The 21527-nt window shown below is 38.6% G+C and overlaps 1 protein-coding gene across 7 annotated transcripts in view; it reads left to right on the forward strand.

The window, feature by feature from the left end:
• The window catches only part of DIP2B (disco interacting protein 2 homolog B), a 225686-nt gene that overhangs the window by 122569 nt on the left and 81590 nt on the right, over nucleotides 1-21527 (forward strand). For all 7 annotated transcript variants that reach the window (XM_043563894.1, XM_043563893.1, XM_043563896.1 and 4 more), the window contains exon 3: nucleotides 3713-3841. In XM_043563894.1, the coding sequence (XP_043419829.1) occupies nucleotides 3713-3841 (129 nt within the window). The remainder of the gene's footprint in view (nucleotides 1-3712; nucleotides 3842-21527) is intronic.

The raw sequence follows: 21527 nt of genomic DNA on the forward strand, positions 1-21527 counted from the left end.
CCCCTGTTATACTTAAAGAAATTCAATTCCTAAGAATTCATTTTATTTGGGGGCGCCTGGGTGGCTCAGTCGGTTGAGCATCCGACTTCGGCTTAGGTCACGATCTCGCGGTCCGTGAATTCGAGCCTCGCTTCGGGCTCTGGGCTGATGGCTCGGAGCCTGGAGCCTGCTTCGGATTCTGTGTCTCCCTCTCTCTCTGCCCCTCCCCCGTTCATGCTCTGTCTCTCTCTGTCTCAAAAATAAATAAAAAACGTTAAAAAAAATTAAAAAAAAAAAAGAATTCATTTTATTTGTTTTTTTCTTTTCTTTCTTTCTTTCTTTTTTTTTTTTAATAACTTCTCTTGAACTTGAAGCCAGGTATATTGCACATTTGAGCCAAGGTTCTGTCAGAAATCCATGTTTTCGCAGCATTGCACTTTGTGGGCACTTGAGGAATGCTCACTGAATAAACTTGTCAGGCATTTACTGAAACTGCATATTGACCTTCTGGTTCCATTTCTGACAAGCTACAACAAAATGATTGTCTTGCTTTTAGACCCAAAAAGGACCTGGTCTGTTTGGATGACTAAATTCCTGAAAGAACTGAGATAAACAGTGCAGAGCATCATAGTAATGTTGCTTGGTGAATAGAGTGTTGTGAGGCCTGTTTTGTGTGGGGTTTTTTGGTTTTGTTTTGTTTTATTTTTTTTGCTTGTTTTGTTTTTTGTACCAGCTCAGTAGATCGCTTGCTAAATGTCATCTGACTGTCAGTTTCATCAGATGTCTGTATTTTTGTTACATTTCCTTGTGATTTGATCTCTGATAACGCCTAGATAATCCTGAGTGGAAATGTTCATTCTCTTTAATTTTTCCTCAAATGTATCAACTCCTTGTTCCCCTATCACTGGTCTGTCATTTTTTTTTTGAAACAATTTTTATTTTTAACCTATCTTATCTTCTTTCTCCTAATTAATTACATTGAAAAATACAAAGTAAAAGCAGGAGAGGATGATAAAAAAATACATAAACCTTTGGTCCATCCTTTGTGAAATGAGAATCCATGCTCATTCTTTTCATCTTTTGGATCATTAGCTGTCTAATTCAGAAGCCCTGTGTTTCAGAGCAGGGTGGTTTGGTCAGTCCTAGAAGATCTATTTATTTAATTTAAAAAATAATCCATGATGGGTAATTCAAATATATATTTACTGTGACACCTTACCCCCCAAAGTAATACAAAGCTAGTGTTTTAAACATAGTACTCTATAAGTCAAACCAATTTCTCTGTGCATACTTACAGGCAAAGTAGCTCATGGGTACTAATCTGATTTCCTTTCTCTATAGATCATGTGACAATGCAAATAAGAATAGCCCTTTTATCTTTTTTGTTCTCTCTTTAAAGTTAATTGGACTATGTTTTAAATTATTTCTCTGATGAATGGCTGAAAACTTAATTTGGAGGGACTTTTTGCAGAATCATGTACATGAAAGCAAGTGATTTTTTTTTAATTTGAATCCGAGTTAGTTAACATATAGTATAATAATGATTCCAGGAGTAGAATTTAGTGATTCATCACTTACATATAACACCCAGTGCTCATCCAACAAGTGCCCTCATTAATGCCCATCATCCATTTAACCCATCCTCCCACCCAAAACCCTGCCAGCAACCCTCAGTTTGTTCTCTGTATTTAAGCGTCTCTTATGGTTGGCAAGTGATTTTTTTTTTTAAAGAACTATTATCTAGCTGCTGACTATACCTCCTGAAGCATTTAGATGTTCCTAAACTACATTATTAATTCTGATTGCTTTCCTCCTAACAGTCTTGGGAGAATTTTCATAACCTTTTCTTTCCCTTTCCTTCCTTCCTTCCTTTCCTTCCTTCCTTCCTTCCTTGCTTCCTTCCTTCCTTCCTTCCTTCCTTCCCCATAATCTTTTCTGATTGAGAACCAGTGGAGTTAGACAGATCTGGGTTTGAATTCTGCCTCTTGCCATTCCCTGCCTCTGTGTGGCTGCATAAAATAATCCATGTCTCTGATTCCTTTTCTATAATAAGTTGAAAGTGTTACTGCTGACTTTGTAGGATTGTTGTGAGGAGTAAATAACATATGAAAACTTCTGTATGCACAGTGCCTAGCAAAAACAAACCTTTAAATGTTAGCTTTTATTATAGACTGGGAGTTGGTAAGCTTTTTCTATAAAGGGCCAGATAGTAGATATTTTACACTTTGAGGACCATCAGTCTCTAATTACTCCGTGTACCTTTACAGTGTGAAAGCATCTACAAGGCAGTATGTAAACAGATGGGCATGGCTATGTTCTGATAAAACTGCTTATAAACAGACATGGGCTATAGTTTGTTGATTCTTTATATACTAAGAGATGAAGCAAGGTGTGAAAATACTAAGAACTCAGTATAGCTCTTCTGTGAAATGGATTATCAAAAGAATTTAGGTTGATTTAAAACTTCAGTTTACAATCCCAGGCATTACATTTCAAAAAAATTTTGTAACATTTATACATTTTTGAGATACAGAGAGAGACAAAGGGCAAGCAGGGGTGAGACAGAGGGAGGGAGACACAGAATCTGAAGCAGGCTTCAGGCTCTGAGCTGTCAGCACAGAGCCCGATGCGGGGCTCGAACTCATGAACCCCACGAGATCATGACCTAAGTCAGATGCTTAACTGACTGAGCCACCCAGGTGCCCCCAGACATTATATTTCAAAATATCAGTGTTAAAATAGGTTCTGCTCTGTTAATATATTTTATATTAAAAATTTCAGCTGCCAGGAACCATCAAAAATAAACATTTCTAGATCCATAAAAGCACTTTAGTGGAGAGCATTCTAAAATATATTCTTCTTGCCTTCTTAAAAACAGTATATGAGGTGCACCTGGGTGGCTCAGTTGGTTAAGCGTCCAACTCTTGGTTTCAGCTCGTGGTTTGTGGGACTGAACTTAACGTGTTTCTCTTCTGATTATTTTACCTGTTTATTTCCCACTTCCCCATATTCTTGATAAGACAGTGAATGTTGATAGGACAGAGAATGGGGTTAGTCCAGGTACTGGAAAGGGGCAAGTTCAGTGGTGATTCTAGTTGAAACAGGTTGACTCAAAAAGCTATGTTTGCATAATAAGCACTATAGTTTTTGCTTAAATGACATGTTTATTTGGAGTAACTTATAGTGAAGAGGCTAAAGGTCCCCAAGCTATTCTTTGTACCATTATGCAGGATTAGGGGGTCATATACACCCCTCCATCCCCCCCACACCCTCAATTCTTAAACTCTTTGGGGGTGCCTGGGTGGCTCAGTCAGTTAACTGTCCAGTTTTGGCTCAGGTCATGATTTCACTGTTCACAAGTTCGAGCCCCACATCAGGCTCTGTGCTGACATCTCAGAGCCTGGAGCCTGCTTTGGATTCTGTGTCTCCTTTTCTCTCTGCCCCTCCCCTACTCAAGCTGTCTCTCAGAAAATAATAAACATTAAAAAAAATTCTTCTGGAGTGGCCTTTTCACTTTCTCTCCTATTTTGCTATTTCTTTCCTATCATCTGTTGACAATTATGACTCTAAGATTATATTTTTTAGCCTGGATGTCTTTTTAGGTATGTATATTGAAGCCCTCTAATGGGGTAATAGTACCTGCCTCAGAGTGTTGTGAGAATGCCATAAAGTGCTCAGAAAACTTCAGCTACTATTGTTATCAGATAACCATATTCCAAATTTCCTTTTTTAGAAACTGAGTCAGCAGTACAGAAAGAACATAGAAACCAGACACCTGCTCCATCCGCAGCTCAAACTTCTGCTCCTTCTAAGTACCACCGAACTCGATCCGGGGGAGCCAGGGATGAACGATACCGATCAGGTGAGAAAGAACTGAAATTTACCAGCAGAATAGTTTTTAGTGACTGTAGTATGAACTCTGTATCCTGAAAGCTTTTAATGTTTGTTTCCCTTGAAGGGCCAAGCAAGTCTATATTAATTCATTCATCAGTCATTATCTATTATGTGCCAGGTGTGATAGATACTCAATATTTGTTGGGGCTCTAGCCCCAAATATGGCGTTTCTGCACTCAAGGTCAGAAGGGGAGCCAGACAAGTACAAAGGCAACATGAGTACGTAAATAAGAAAGTAGAGGGCTAGGGTCACGTGAGGTGGTACTGAGAGGGCTCAGTGGACTCTGTTGGAAGTGGCCTCTGTGTTTGCCGGAGCTATGGATCAGTCTTTTTACTAATGGAACTGGAACATAAACTCACAATGAAATTTCAAATTAGTAAACTCTTAAACTTTATTTCTTCTGACCCAAAAGGTACCCATGAGATGGGAAAAGGCAACAGGCTGTGGCCGGCAGTGGGAACATGCCCCTGCAATATCATGGCCAGGACCGATGAGCAGAAAAACAAATCATAAGACACTCAGGAGGACCGGTGGCATGGCAAGCCCGTCCCATGCCCACCTACTGTCCACTGTGCTAAGACAATCTCTGCAACACATTTACTGTCTTCAGAAGTAACAGAATTGGGGTGCCTGGGTGGCTTAGTTCAGCATCCAACTTCAGCTCAGGTCATGATTCACGGCTCACGAGTTCAAGCCCCACATTGGGCTCTGCACTCACAGCCTGGAGTCTGCTTCAGATTCTGTGTCTCCCTCTCTCTCTCTGCCTTTTCCCTGCTCATGCTCTGTCTCTCTCTCAAAAATAAATAGACACTTAAAAAAAAAATTTTTTTTAAAGAAGTAGTGTAATTAAGTCACCAAACTAATTGCAGTGTTCTTTTACTTTCTTCAGATTTTTGACTCCTGTACCAGCTAACCTTTTAACCTTTTCTTGAATTAGAAAACAGGGTGAGGGGCACCTGGGTGGCTCAGTCAGTTAAGTGTCCAACTCTTGATTTCGGCTCACATCATGATCCCAGGGTTGGTCGTGGATCAAGCCCCTCATTGTCTTCAGTGTGGAGCCTGCCTGGGATCCTCTGTCTCTCTCCTTCTGCCCTGTCCCCCGCTCATGAGCATGCATGCTCTCTCTCAAAAATAAATAAATTAAGAAATTTAAAAAAAGCAGGGTGTATGTCATATCCTTTCAGAAACTGATTTAGAGAAAATAAGGAAAAGGACATGGTTGCCGACCTGTGTCAGACATTTTGGGAGCTGATTTTATTAGATAGCTATTTTTATACACTGAAAGGAAGGAATGAGAAGTGTTACATAAAAAAAATAAAAATAAGGGGCGCCTGGGTGGCGCAGTCGGTTAAGCGTCCGACTTCAGCCAGGTCACGATCTCGCGGTCCGTGAGTTCGAGCCCCGCGTCAGGCTCTGGACTGATGGCTCAGAGCCTGGAGCCAGTTTCCGATTCTGTGTCTCCCTCTCTCTCTGCCCCTCCCCCGTTCATGCTCTCTCTCTCTCTGTCCCAAAAATAAATAAACGTTGAAAAAAAAAATTTTTTAAAAATAAAAATAAAAATAAAAGTAGAGGTTAGGGGCCCCTGGGTGGCTCAGCCGGTTGAGCATCTGACTCTTGATATCAGCTCAGGTCATGATCCCAGGGTTGTGGGATCAAGCCCCACGTTAGGCTACTCACTGAGCTTGGAGGCTGCTTGGAATTCTCTCCCTTCCTCTGCCCCTCTCCCCTGCTCAAGAGCACCCTCTCTCCCTCTCTCTTAAGAAAAAAAAGAGATTACATGCTACCCCAGAATTTTCCCTTATACCTAACCTGGTCTTGATCGATCAGAGGAGGCTTTCTCAGAGGGTGAGACATCTAAACTGTCACAGCAGACAGACTGAGGGAAATAGCATCAGATAGTAGACCTGAAAGGAGTTCATTATGGAACGTAGAATGCGAGAACCCGGAAGTAGGTGGGAGATGAGGCTAGAAAGATGACCAGGGATGAGATCTTAAGGAATCTTGAATACCATTAGAGGGTTTCAGCGGAGCGGTTACATTTGTATTTGTTCTAGTAGTTTGCTCCATCTACAGACCAAGTGCTCTACCATTACTGTATCCCAGTGCCTGGCACAGGGCCAAACATACGTAAGAGCTAAAAGATATTTTGGAGAAAAGAAAGAATAAAAGTAGTTGTTCGTTAAAGAGTGGATTAGAGGGAGGTACAACGGGATATAGAAAAACATCTCAGGAGCTCCTCTTTGTTGCCAGGACCCAAGCCTGATTTCCTGGGCACTTTTGACTCTGGGGCCCAGGTTCAGCAGCAGTGAGTTCTGACCAGTCCAGAAGGGTTTCGGCCTCTAAACTCTCATCTCTGGACTTCTGAGAGTTTTGTGGGGGTTCCCCCCCTTGTTTGTTTGTTTTTACAGCATATAATAAAAGAATTAGTAAGGAACCAAAAAGATGATTCTCTACATCCTATATCCAGGCTGATCACATACAGAGAAAGGCTATAGTGACCTTTACTGTAACATTTTGACCTCAATCAACGAAAACCTAACTGATCTCTAGCCCCTTGCTCTCTTGTACCAATTCTTTCAGATTTACCCCAAATGTGGGAAAGCGTAGTCTGTGAACCAAATGTCGGTTAGCCGACTGTGTCTCTTAGTTTGGTGCAGAGATCTTGAAGAGAGTTTAAGAGTAAGTTTGGGATATTTGTCTCACAGGGACTTTTTTTTTAAGGTAGTAACAAGAAGACCAGAGAAGAGGTAAAATAGGGAAGAAAAGGCCATTTAAAACCCTGAAGAGGGGCGCCTGGGTGGCGCAGTCGGTTAAGCGTCCGACTTCAGCCAGGTCACGATCTCGCGGTCTGCGAGTTCGAGCCCCGCGTCAGGCTCTGGGCTGATGGCTCAGAGCCTGGAGCCTGTTTCCGATTCTGTGTCTCCCTCTCTCTCTGCCCCTCCCCCGTTCATGCTCTGTCTCTCTCTGTCCCAAAAATAAATAAACGAAAAAAAAAATTAAAAAAAAAAAAAAAAACCCTGAAGATATTGAAAGATATGAGAGCACCAGAGTACTATCATGAGGGGAACATGAAAGTGGAGGCATGCAAGCATGGCTTTTGGGTAAAAAACACATTTTTCAGTACATTAGGAATTAACTAAATTGCAGAAGAAAACTCAGCAAATTGCGGCTTCTAATGAATAAGAAGGAATCAACAGCAGCAGCAGAAGTAGAGCAAATAAGTTGTAGAAATTGTTGGGAGTCGAACTTCACCTCTTTGTCACTCCATCTTTAGGAACGGTTATGTTTACATGTCCCATGCAAAAGTGGCATAAGAATGGAGGGTGTGTTTAGTAAAATGACAAGCATTCACAGTAAACTGAGAGGTACACCGAAAGGATTTAATGGTGTTATTAAGTGTAACTAGAAAATCCTTTCTTATTTGGTGGAGGCTTATTAATACCTATGACATTTCCACTAATGTTAATCAAATCTAAGTAGACTTAGTATTTCATGTTGCAGACATGGTATAAAGAGCTTATATTTATTCACAGTCAGATATGATCCGATTCCATTCTTTGTGCTTAGCCAAGAGGTTCTGACATTTCCAATACATTTACTAGTACCTTTTTTTCCTGCACATCAAGGCATGATACAATTTCTACACGTGTGTTATGGTCACAAGTGTAGAAAATACACAGTTGATGCCTGAGATGGAAAGTGATAATATGATAAGTAATTCTGACAACTCCTTTAAAGCTCGGTTTTTGAGTAATTAGCTACCTCAAACAAAACAACAACAAAAAAGGACTTTAGAGTATTTGTATCGCCTTTTCAGCTCAAACGTTAGTGCTGGAAAATGATACCCAGCTTTCACATGTGCTTCTGGCAGAGATATCCAAAGTCAGCTGTGTCTGGGGACTGAACTTCGGAAGTGACTTCTTATCAAAGATCAAGATGAATTGTATGGTGGTAAATGAGTCAAATCCAGTTAAAAGAGTTGCCTGTTCTTATCAATAAGAGGCTTTGCTAATGTAGTAACTGTGGACTTCTTGTTTTGACACCATTATATGGGCCAGGGCTTACCATGTTAGAAAAATAGATGGGTGGTTTGATTTGTTTTGTGTTCTGCTGACAGAAACCTTACAGCAGAGAAGAACATGCTTTGTAGTTATTAATTATCCAAATGTCATGGGCCTTGTAAAGCTTGATTGTTGTGAAGAATTCCCTAGTTGTAGCAAAATACTTTTGGAAGTGTAGTATTTAAAAAAAATTTTTTTAATGTTTTTTTAATTTTTGAGAGAGGAAGAAGAGACAAAGCACAAGTGGGGAAGGGGCAAAGAGAGAGGGAGACACAGAATGGGATACATGCTCCAGGCTCTGTGCTGACAGCAGAGACCCCAACATGGGGACCGAACTCGTGAACTGCGAGATCCTGTCCTGAACCGAAGTCGAATGCTTAACTGACTGAGCCGCCCAGGTGCCCTGGAAATGTAGTATTTTTAATTAATAAGTCTGAGCATTTGATTTGCTCTTGTTGAGGAAGTGCTTTTTCTCAGTATAAGCAGTTAATCATTTGTTTTCCGGGACAGCTAAGAACCATGATTTCATCTAATATAAGAAGAACACTTTTCACATTTTAACATGTCTGAAATCAGGATATGTTTTATATAAGATGGTATCATAGATTCAATAAGATATGGCAATCTTGATTCAACTAAGTAAACCTCAGGGACACTAAAGCAGAATAATATAAGTGCAGTATAAAATTATTTCGGAGCCATTAATAAGTTGGTACTGTGGTCTTAAAGGTAACAGCACAACAGTTTGGCAATATCTTTAAAACTTTGAACATTAATACCTTTTTTCCTGGAGATTCCACCTCTAGGAATTTATTTTACACAAACACCTACAAATGTGCACAAAGACGTATACGCAGACATTTGTTGTAATAGCGTTCATAATAATACAGTGGTTAAATAAGTTACAGCATGTCCACACAAAGGAATTCTATGAAAGTGGATTTTAAAATCCTGTGAAAAAGAGGTAGATTTTTTTGTGCAGATATGGAGAGATGTGCAAAATATATTTTTAATAAATGCAAGATAGTATGTAATGCATGACCTGATTTTTAGAAATATGAATAACAACATTACATATATTAAGAACACAGATACAGAAACCTGGAAGAATAGGTAGCAAACTGTTGAGGTGGGATTAGTTTTGAGACGCAGTGGATCTCAGAAAAAATTTCACTCCAGCATTATATGTGCTTACATCTTTTTCCAATATGTATATTAATTTTTTCTAATATGTATACTAAGGGTTTTTTATTGTGGTAAAATGCAAAATACATGTAATGTAAAATGTATTCATATTTTTTTTTTTTAAAAAAAGTAGCAGTTTTTTTCCTTTTATTGAGGTAGTATTATATTAGGTCAGGTATACAACACAGTGATTTGATACCGTGAAATGATCACCACAGCGAGTCTAGTCAACATCCACCACCATGCGTAGCTATACAGAATTTTTCGTTGTGGTGGTGAGGACTTTTAAGATTCATTCTCTTAGCAACTTTTCAAATGTACAATATATTAGCTACAGTTACCATGCTGTACATATATTCCCATGACTTAATTATTTTATAAATGGAGGTTTGGGAAAGATAGTTTTAAAAATGATAGCCCTGGATAAATTATTTAAAGCAATAAATCAGTTATTGTTCTTAATGATTTTTACTCTAAGTATGGATTCTTCTGACTTAGTAATGGGAGCTAAATGCAACAGTAACTCCCTATGTTACCCTAATTGAGAACTTTCTTTCTCAGTCTAAATCTGATCTCTGGGGCATCTGGGTGGCTCAGGCACGCTTCTGACTTCAGCTCAGGTCATGATCTCATGGTCTGTGAGTTCGAGCCCCTCATTGGGCTCTCTGCTGTCAGCACAGAGCCCGCTTCAGATCCTCGGTCTCTCTCTCTCTCTCTCTCTCTCTCTCTCTCTCTCTCTCTGTCTTTCTCTCTCTCTCTCTCTCTCTTTCTCTCTCCCTGCCCCTCCCCCACTTGCTCTCCCTCAGAAATAAACAAACATTAAAAAAAATTTATATCTGATTTCTGACATGGTGGTATTTGCTAAGGGGGCTGCCACTGGTATACCAAGACTATTTTATTTCCATATTAATACTCTTCCTTGTGCCAAGGAAAGTAAATTGAGTTTAGTTCAGTTCATCAAGAATTTATTGTAGACCTGTGAGTTGAGCACAGTTTAGATTCTAGAGAAGCACAGACAGAAACCCAAGAATCTTTTCTTAAACACAGGTATCCTTTATAAAAGGTAGAGGCAGAAAAAAAGAGGGGATGACAGGGGAAGGAGCCTGGGAACTGGCACTGTTAAGGGCAGGCTTCATGGAGGTGTTGATGTCTGCACCAGTTTGAAGGGTGAATAGCTGTTTGCTATATAGATATTCCAGGTTAAAGAAACGTAGTCTGGGGCGCCTATGTGGCTCAGTCGGTTAAGCATCCGACTTTGGCTCAGGTCATGATCTCGCGCTTTGTGAGTTCAAGCCCTGCGTCAGGCTCTGTGCTGCCAGCTCGGAGCCTGGAGCCTGCTTTGGATTCTGTGTCTCCCTCTCTCTCTGCCCCTCTCCCACTCATGCTCTGTCTGTGTCTCAAAAATAAATAAACATTAAAAAAAATTTTTAAAAAAAGAAACGTAATAGCTATCTAATAAAATGCACATGAAATTTTATTTAAATTTAAATTAAATTAAAATTGCATTTTCCCTCTCCACTAGGCACACAGTATAGTGCCAAAATTAATGTGATACCCTAATGTTCCAGAATTTAATAGTTGCTGTCTCTGTCATAATTAAAAATGTTAAAGTGGTTGCTGCTTTAGAAATTGGTGAAAACGGCATGACTACTTGATGGCTTGCAGGTAACTCTTTGAACTGTGCTTCTCTACTTAATGATTGAACCTGTCTAAGCATCTGCCTTTCAGTCTGTCCATATCTGCTAGTCTGTTCATTCTGTCCATATCTGCTAGTCTGTCTGGCCATCTGGTCATCCATCCATCCATCTATCTAAATAGGTAAGGGCACTTAGTGTTTGTTCTGCCCCTGATACGTAAAGCCCATCTATGCTACTTTTGCATCATGTCGTAACCACTTCATAAAAACGAGCCAAGAATAGGAATGGCTACTTTAAAACTGTAAAATAACACTTTCCAATTACCTCTTGGGAAAAGATGAAAAAAATAGTTCAGTGTTGTCCATAGATGTAGGGAAATGGACACTCTCATACCCTCTCATACCTTGTTGATGGAAGTGTTACAAATGGGATTGAATTTTTTTAATATGGCTTTTTTATTTTTTAGAGAGAGTGTGCAAGTGAGGGAGGGACAGAGGGAAAGAGAGAGAATCTTAAGCAAACCTCATGCTCAGCGTGGAGTCCAACATGGGGCTCCATCCCACAACCCTGAGATCATGACCTGAGCAAAAATGAAGAGTCGGACGTTCAACCAATTGAATTACCCAGGCGCCCCCTTTTGAATATGTTAATTGACCTTTTATTCTTCTTCTGTAACCTACCTGTCCAGTGCCTCAACTTATTTTTTAAAATTGAGCTGTTTTTTTTTTAATTTATTTACAAGAGTTTTTGTTTTTTGTTTTTTGTTTTTAATTCTAAATTTAAATTGCACTAGAGGTGTTAATACGAGTAGACAAGGCAAATCAACTAGAGGTGTAAGAATTAGAAAAGAAAAAGTAAAACTGTATTTGTACTTGATACGATGTTTACTTAGAAAATCCAAGAGAGTGGGGGTGTCTGGGTGGCTCAGTCAGTTAAGCTTCTGACTTTGGCTCAGGTTATGATCTTGGCGGTTTGTGAGTTTGAGCCCCACGTTGGGCTCTGTGCTGACAGCTTGGAGCCTGGAGCCTGCTTCAGATTCTGCATGTCCCTCTCTCTCTGCCACTCCCCCACTTGTGCTGTCTCTGTCTCTCTCTCTCAAAAATAAATAAACATTAAAAAAAAAAAAAGAAAAGAAAAGAAAACCCAAGAAAGTCAATAACAAAATTAATCTAATACAATAATTCAGTCAGGTAGCCAGATATAAAACTAGTTCAGAAATCAGTAGCCTTCATATATGCAAGCAATAACCAATTAAAAGATAGAGTAGAGCAAACCTCATTTACAAAAGCAATAGAAAAGATAAGACATATTTAGGAAAAACTTAAGAAATATGTAAAGCCTTTACAAAGGAAACTTTAAGACTCTGAAAGACACAACATAGACATGATAAATGGAAAAGCATTCCTTGTTCTTTGATAATTCAACATCACAAAGATGGTAGGACTCCCTAAATTAGTTTATAAATTCAATCCAGTCCCAACAACATTATTAAATTTATTTATGGAGCCAGAAAACATGTTTTTGAAGTTCATTTGGAAAAATAAACATGTAAGAATAGGTAGGAAAACACTGAGAAAGAAAACCTATGAAGAGTGACTATACCTACTAGATATTAAAACATATTCACTCTAAAGACTCTATAATTAAAACAGTGTGGTATGGCAGACAAAGTGGCAGGCAGACCATTGGAATAGAATAACATTGGAATAGAGTAACAAGTGCAGAGGGGCACCGGGGTGGCTCAGTAGGTTAAGCGTCTGACTATGGCTCAAGTCATGATCTCATGATTTGTGAGTTTGAGCCCTGCATTGGGTTCTTTGCTGTTAGCACAGAGCCCATTTTGAATCCTCTGTCTCCGCCCTCCCCCCCCTTTCTCTGTCTCTCTCTCTCTGTCTCTCAAAATAAATAAACTTTAGAATAACAAGTATAGAAATAGAACAAAGTACATCTGGGATTTAGTGTATAATAAAGATAGCATTGCAAATCATTGGGACAGAAATGTACTTTTTAATAGATGGTGCTAGGACACAGGGAAAAATATAAAGTAAATCCATATCTCATACCATATGCCAGGAAAAACTTCAAATGGGTCAGAGATCTAGATTTAAAAAAAAAAAAAAGGTAAGTACTAAAAGAAAACACCAGTGAATTTTTCAGTAACGTGGGCTTAGAGAAAGTCTTATGGGAAAACAGCTGGAACTCAAAATCCAGATGTGATGAAAGACTACATACAAAATGTTTTTACTGCAGTAAAAAACACATATATATACCCTCTTAAAATTTTTTTTTAATGTTTATTTATTTGGAGAGAGAGAGAGAGAGAGCGAGCAGGAACAAGGAAGCGAGCAGGGGAGAGGTAGAGAGAGAGAATCCCAAGCAGGCTCCACACTGTCAGCACAAAGCCTGACTCAGGGCACCATCTCACAAACCATGAGATCATGACCTTAGCCAAAATCAAGAGTTGGATACTTAACCAACTGAGCCACCCAGGTGCCCCGCCTTCAAAATTTTTAAGTGTACATTTCCATATTAACTATATGCATATTAGTACACAACAGCTCTTTAGAACTCTTTGATCTTGCATCAAACAGTGACAACTCACAACTCTCTGTTTCCCTCTCCCCCTAGTCTTACTATATCTAAGAATTTGAGTCCTTTGATATCTCTTGTAAGCAGATTTTGGTTTTTTGTGATTGTTTTAGTTCACTTAACCTAATGTCCTCAAGGTTCATCCATGTTGTAGCATGTGAGAAGATATCCTTCTTTTTTAAGGTTGAATAATAGTCCATTGTATATATCTAACACATTTTCTTTATACATTCATCCATTCATGGGCATTAAGGTTCCTTCCATGTCATGGCTGTTGTACATAATGCTGCATTGAACATTTGTGTGCAAATATCTCTTTGAGACCCTGCTTTCAGTTCTTTTGGATATATACCCAGAAGTGGGATTGCTAGATCATATGATAGTTTTATTTTCAGTTTTTTGAGAAACCTTCCATACTGTTTTCCATAACAGCTGCACCATTTCACAGTCCCACCAACAGTGTGCAAAGATCCTAATTTCTCCATGTCCTCACCAACACTTCCCTTTCTTTTTCTCCACCCCCCCCCCCCGCTTTTGATTTGTTTTCTTTCCAGTAACTATCCTTTTTTTTTTTAAGTTTATTTATTTATTTTTGAAAGCGAGAAAAAGCATGAGCAGGCAAGGGGCAGAGAGAGAGGGAGAGAGAGAACCCCAAGCAGGCTCTTTGCTGTTAGCACAAAACCTGACATGGAGCTTGAGATCATGACCTGAGCCGAAATCAAGAGTCGGACACCTAACTGACTGAGCCACCCAGGCCCCCTTTCAGTGGCTATCCTGATTGGTATGAAGAGATATGCCATTGTGGCTTTGACTTGCATTTCCCTGATGATTAGTGATGTTGAGCATCTTTTCATATGATTGTTGTCCATTTGTTTATCTTGTTTGGAGAAATGTCTGTTCGAGTCCCTTGGCCATTTTAAAATTGGGTTACTTGTTGTTATTGAGTTGTAAGTATTCTTTAAATATTCTGGACATTAGTGCCTTATCCAATACATGGTTTGCAAATATTTTCTCGCATTCCATAGGTTGCCTTTTCACTCTGTTGTTTCCTTTGTTGTGCAGAAGCTTTTTAGTTTGATGGAGTCCCACCTATTTTTGCTTTTCTTGCTTGTGCTTATAGTTTCATATCCAAGAAATGATTAACCCGCTCCAGAGTTACGAAGCTTTCCTTTTATGTTTTCTTCTAAGAGTTCTATAGTTTCATGTCTTATGTTTAAGTTTTTGATTTATTTTTAGTTAATTTTTTTTTTACATTTATTTATTTTTGAGAGAGAGGGAGAGACAGAGCGTGAGCAGGGGAGGGGCAGAGAGAGAGGGAGACACAAAATCCGAAGCAGGCTCCAGCACAGAGCCCGACGCGGGGCTCAAACTCAAACCACGAGATCATGACCTGAGCCGAAGTCGGATGCTCAGCCGACTGAGCCACCCAGGCACCCCTTTAGTTAGTTTATATGGTATATGGTACAAGATAAATGTCCAACTTCATTCTTTTATATGCAGATATTTCAGTTTCCTGGCAACATTTGTTGAAGAGACTGTCATTCCTAACTGAACAGTCTTGGCACCCTTGTCAAAGACCATTTAACCATATACACAAGGGTTAATTTCTGAGCTCTCTATTTTATTGCATTGGTCTATATGTCTCTCTTTATGCCAACATTATACTATCTTGGTTACTCTGGCTTTCAGGAAATATATATATATATATATATATTGAAATCAGGAAATATGAGGCTTCCAGCTTTATTCTTCTTTCTTAAAATTGTTTTGGCTATTCTGAGTCTTTGAGATTCCGTATACATTTTAGGATTTTTTTTCTATTTCTTCAAAAGTGCCAGTGGATTGTTACAGGTATAGCATTAAATCTGTAGATCACTTATATTTTAACAATATTAAATCTTCCAGTCCATGAACATGGAATGTTTTTCCATTTGTTTCTTCTTTAATTTCCTGCAGCGGTTTTCATGGTATACAAGTCTTTTGCCTGCTTGGTTGTGTTGATTTTTAAATTTTTATTATTTTTTATGCTACTATAAATGAGATTATTTCCTTCCTTTCCTTCTCAGATAGTTAACTGTTTGTGTTGAGAAACACAACTGGTTTTTGTATCCTGATTTTCTATCCTGCAGTTGTTGAATTTGCCGATTAGTTCTAACAGTTTGTGTACGTGAATAAAATCTTTAGGATTTCCTATGTATAAGATCATGTCATCTGCAAACATAAATAATTTTACTTCTTCCTCTCCCTTTGTATACCTTTTATTTTTTTTTTCTTGCCTAATTACTCTGACCAGGACATCCAGTACTATGCTGAAAGAAGTGGTGAGAGCAGGCATCTTTACCTTGTTCCTGATCTTAGAAGGAAAAGCTTTCAGCTCTCGCCGTTGACTATGTTGCTGGCTGTGGGCTTTTCGTTTATGAATTTTATTATTTTGAGAGAATGTCCTTCTGTTCCTAGTTCGTTGAGTGTTTTTATCAAGTGTGTTGAGTTTTGTCAAATGCTTTTTCTGCATCTATGATGGTCCTATAATTTTTGTCCTTCATTGTGTTAATGTAGAGTCTTACATTTGTTGATTTTCATATGTTGAACATCCTTGCAAAACAGGGATAAATCCCACTTGGTTATGGTACATAGTCCTAAATATAAATATGAATATGAATGTTTTTATTTATTTATTTTGAGAGAGACAGAGACGGCGCGAGTTGGGGAGGGGCAGAGAGAAAGGGAGAGAGAGAGAGAATCCCAAGCAGACGCCACACTGTCAGCACAGAGCCCAGCGTTGGGCTCGAACTCATGAAACCGTGAGAACATGACCTGAGCCAAACCCAAGAGTTGGACGCTTAACTGGCTGAGCCACCCAGGTGCCCCGGTACATAGTCCTTTTCATGTACTGTTGAATTCAGGTTGATAGTATTTTGTTCCATATTTTTGCATCTGTATTCATCAGGGATATTGGTGTAGGGGTTCTTTTCTTTTTTTTTTAATTGAAGCATAGTTGACATACAGTGTTACATTAGTTTCAGATGTACAGCATGGTGATTGAACAAATCTGTACATTATGCTATACTTACTGCAAGTGCAGCTGTCATCTGTCACCATACATCGCTCTGACAATACCATTGACTATATTCCCAGTACTGTACTTTTTACCTTTGTGACTTATTCCATAACTAGAAGCCTGTATCTCCCACTCCCCCTTACCGACTTTAAAAAACTTTTTTAACTTTATTTATTTTGAGAGAGAGAGGGAGGGAGGGAGGGGCAGGGAGAGGGAGACACAAATAGGCTCTGTGCTGACAGAGCCCAGAGCAGCCCTTGAACCTACAAACCCTGAGATCATGACCTGAGCTGAAATCAAGAGCCAGATGCTTAACTGACTGAGCCACCCAGGCACTCCTTTCCTTTACTCATTTTTCTCATCCCCCTACTCCCCTCCCCTCTGCCACCATCAGTTTGTTCTCTGTGTTTATGGGTCTGTTTCTGCCTTTTAAAAAAATCTGCATTTAAATTTTTTATTTATTTTAAAAATTTCAGTGTGATTATCATTCAGTGTTACATTAGTTTCAGGTGTACAAAATAGTGGTTTAATAATTTTATACATTACTCAATGCTCATTATGAGGTGTCATCACTGTACATTTTTTCGATATTATTGACTTCCCCATGCTCTACTTTTCATCTCTGTGACGTCTTTATTTTATAATTGGAGGTTTGTACCTCTTAATGCTCTTTATCTATTTTGCCCATCCCCCACCTGCCTCACCTCTAGCAACCACCAGTTTCTTAACTGCATTTAAGAGTCTCTTTGAGTTTTGTTTGTTCCTTTTTTTAGATTCCACACATAAGTGAAATCATATGGTGTCTGTCTTTCTCTGACTTATTTTACTTAGCATGATACCCTCTAGGTTCATCCATGTTGTCGCAAATGGCAAGGTCCTATTATTTTTAATGGCCGAGTAATATTCCACTGTATATATATTCCGTATCTTTATCCATTCTGTCGATGGACGCTTGAGCTGCTTCTATATCTTGGCTATTACACACAATATTGCAGGAAGCGTGAGGATGCATATGTCTTTTTGAATTAGTGTTTTTGTTTTCTTTGAGTAAATACCCAATAGTGGAATTACTGGACTTTTTGGTGTTTCTATTTTTAATTTTTTTACCTTGTTTTCCACAGTGACTACACCGATTTATATTCCCACTGACAGTGTACCAGGGTTCCTTTTTCTCTACATCCTCACAAAACTTGGTATTGTCTTTTTCATCCTAGCCATTCTGACAGGTGTAAGGTGAGATCTCGAAGTGGTTTTGATTTTCATTTCCCTGTGGTTAGTGATGCTGCGTGTCTTTTTATGTCTGTTGGCCATTTGTATGCTTTCTTTGTAAAAATGTCTATTCAAGTTCTCTGCTCACTTTTTAATTGAATTATTTGTTTTTTGGTGTTGTGTAAGTCCTTTATATATTTTGGATGTTAACCCCTTATTGGATATATCATTTGCAAATATCTTCTCCCATTCAGTGGGTTGCTTAGTTTTAGGGGTTGTTGTTTTGTTTTATTTTGGATTTGTTTTGTTTTTTGCAGTATCTTTGTTTAGCTTTGGTTTTAGGGTAATGCTGGCCTCATAAAAATGAGTTTGTATTTCTTCTTTTAAATGAGAAGTATTTCTTCTTTAGTTTTTTGAATGAATTTGAGAAAGGTTGCTGTTCTTAAAATGTTTTATAGATTTCTACGGTGAAACCTGGGCTTTTCTTTGTTGGGAGGTTTTTATTACTGATTCAGTCTTCTTAATAGTAATTTGTCTGTTCTGATTTTCTCTTTCTTCATGATTCAATCTTAGTAGGTTGTATGTTTCTAGGAATTTATCCATTTTTTTAGGTTATCCAATTTGTGGTATAGTAGTAGTCTCATGGTAGTCTTATAATCTTTTTTATTTCTATGGTATCAGTTGTAATATTTCCTCTTTCATTTTTTATTTTAGTTATTTTACTCTGTATTTTTCTTTTTTAATTTTTTAAAAATCTTTATTTCTGAGAGAGAGAGCATGAGCAGGGGAGGGCAGAGAGAGAGGGAGACACAGAATCCGAAGCAGGCTCCAGGCTCTGAGCTGTCAGCACAGAGCCCGACGTGGGGCTCGAACCTGTGAACTGGGAGATCATGACCTGAGCCCAAGTAAGACGCCCAGCCGACTGAGCCACCCAGGTGCCCCTGTATTTTTCTTTTTCTTTTTTTTTTAAAAAAAAATTTTTTTTTTTAACATTTATTTATTTTTGAGACAGAGAGAGACAGAGCATGAATGGGGGAGGGTCAGAGAGAGGGAGACACAGAATCTGAAACAGGCTCCAGGCTCTGAGCTGTCAGCACAGAGCCCGACGCAGGGCTCAAACTCACGGACCGTGAGATCATGACCTGAGCCGAAGTCCGCCGCTTAACCGACTGAGCCACCCAGGCACCCCAGCCCCTGTATTTTTCTTAATCCAGTTAAAGATTTGTCAGTTTTGTTCATCTTTTCAAAAAACCAACTTTTATTTTTGTTGATTGTTTTCTGTTTTTCAAATTTATTTTTTTAATTTCTGTTATAATCCTTGTTATTTCCTCTTTTTACTAACTTTGGTTTTAGTTTGTTCTTTTTTAAGTTCCTTCAATATAACATTAGGTTATCGATTTGAGATATTCCATAAAAATTTTTTAAAAACCTTCTGTGTGGCAATAAACTACCACAGTGTCAAAAGACAAATGACAGATTGAAAGAAACTATTTCTGACATTCAGAGATAAAGGGCTAGGGGAAAAATTAAAAATTTAGGCTAAAAATTAGGGGAAAATAAATGGAGAAACCCAGTGGAAAAATGATCAAGTGACATGAATATTTACTTTCACTTACCAACAAATATTAAATGGTCCTTAAATCCAATGTTTAATCTCATTAATGATAAAAGAAGTACAGGGTTGCTTGGGTGGCTCAGCCAGTTGAGCGTCCAACTCTTCATTTCAGCTCAGATCATGATCCCAGGGTCATGGAACTGAGCCCCACATCAGGCTCCATGCTGAGTGTGTGGAGCCTGCTTGGGATTCTCTCTCTTTCTTTCTCTCTCTCCCTCTCTCCCCCCCACTTCCCTTTGCCCCCTCCCCTACTTGCACATTCTCTCTCTCTCCAAAAATAAAGTAAATCTTAAAATAAAAAAAAATAATAATAAAATAAAGGAAGTCCAAATTGAAAGTATACTGAGACACCATTTCTCAGCTACCAAACTGGTAATAGTCAAAAAACCAAGATAATACATTCTGCTGGTGAGGCTATGAGGAAACAGACACATAGGCACATTGCTGCTAGTAATACAGTATGATACAACTCTTTGGAGAGGAACTTGGCAAGATGCAGCAGAGTTTAAAATGTATTCACTTTTTGACTTAGGAGTCTCACTTGTTGGAATTGGCCCTGAAGATATACTCTCATCAGTATAAAAGTCTACTTGCACAAGACCCTTTGTTGTATTATTGTTTGTAATTGTAAAATATTGGAAACACTTAAATGCCCACACTTAGAATAGTTGAGTAAACTAACTTATATAATGGAGTGCTATGCAGCTTTAAAAAAAAAATGAAGTGGGGCGCCTGGGTGGCGCAGTCGGTTGGGCGTCCGACTTCAGCCAGGTCACGATCTCGCAGTCCGTGAGTTCGAGCCCTGCGTCGGGCTCTGGGCTGATGGCTCAGAGCCTGGAGCCTGTTTCCGATTCTGTGTCTCCCTCTCTCTCTGCCCCTCCCCCATTCATGCTCTCTCTCTCTCTGTCCCAAAAATAAATAAACGTTGAAAAAAAAATTTTTTTTTTAAAAATGAAGAGGGGCACCTGGGTGGCTTAGTTGGTTGAGCGTCTGATACCCCAATAACACTGAGCACTCCTTCTTTTAAGGTCTTGTTTTCTAAATACCATTCTCCACTAAGTGAGGTCAAGGTTCCTTAGAGAAATGTTTAATTCTAGTGCTGGAGAAGGGAACATACCTGGAACATCTTATACCAGAGAACAAAAACTGCTCAAAATGATGGGAATATGTCAAAAGGACGTAAGAGCCCGTTTGATTTGGCCTCATTGGTCAAATCTGGGGTATTAGGACCATCAAAATAAGTAATGGTAGTAACAATAGCCATAGAATAAAATGAGAGTCAATAGGTCTGTATTGATATAAATAAATTGGGAGAGAAAGGGATGCTTTTTCTTATAGTAGAAAAAGTAACTAATAAATACAGAAGGAATGATAGAGTTATTAAATCAATGTTTTGTAGCCATATGGTAATAATTGATTCAGCCAAGAATCATCAATGAATGCTAAAACCAGTAGGTAAAAGTTCAATGAAGTATGTAATATTTATATCATCTGAAAAACATTCACCCATAATTTATTTGTTAATTACACTAAGGGAAGAATAATAACCTTACAATGAATTACTTTAGTAGACATCATCTTAACCAAGTAATCAGTTACTATCACCAGTAATAGGGCAGACACTTCCTGACATCATGTTTCAAGAAGACATATTACTTCTGTGGTATTCCTACCAAAATGTATAACCTGAATCTAATTATGAGGAATATCAACAAACTAAAATTAAGGGACATTCTACAATATAATTAGTCTGTACAATAATGTCAAGGCAATGAGAGACAAAGGTTAAGAAATGTTCCAGATTATAGGATAATAGAGAATTGTGACAACTAAACGTAATGTATGATTCTGTGTCAGGTCCCAGATCAGGAACAAAGGAGGAAAAACTATAAAGTGCATTACTGGGGAATAGTAGGCTAAGTTGGAATATGGGTTGTGGGTGACATAATAATTTGTATCAATATTTAATTTATTGATTTTGGTAAATGTATGATAGCTATATAAGAGTAAAATCATTGGGTGTCTTGGCTCACTTGGTTAAGTGTCCGATTCTTAATTTTGGCCCAGGTCACAGTCTCGTGGTGGTGAGATGGATCCCCATGTTGGGCTCTGAGCTGGGTGTGGAGCCTACTTGAGATTCTCTCTCTCCCTCTCCCTCTGCCCTTCCCCTGCTTGCACTAGCTGCTCCCCCTGCTCAAAAAAAAAAAAAAAAAAAAAAAAAAAAAAAAAAAATTAAAATCCTTGTTCTTAGGAAATACACCTCAGCAATTGGAATTAATCCTACAAAAATAGGATTAGA

The sequence above is a fragment of the Prionailurus bengalensis genome, chromosome B4 (assembly GCF_016509475.1).
Source record: "Prionailurus bengalensis isolate Pbe53 chromosome B4, Fcat_Pben_1.1_paternal_pri, whole genome shotgun sequence".
Lineage (NCBI taxonomy): Eukaryota > Metazoa > Chordata > Mammalia > Carnivora > Felidae > Prionailurus > Prionailurus bengalensis.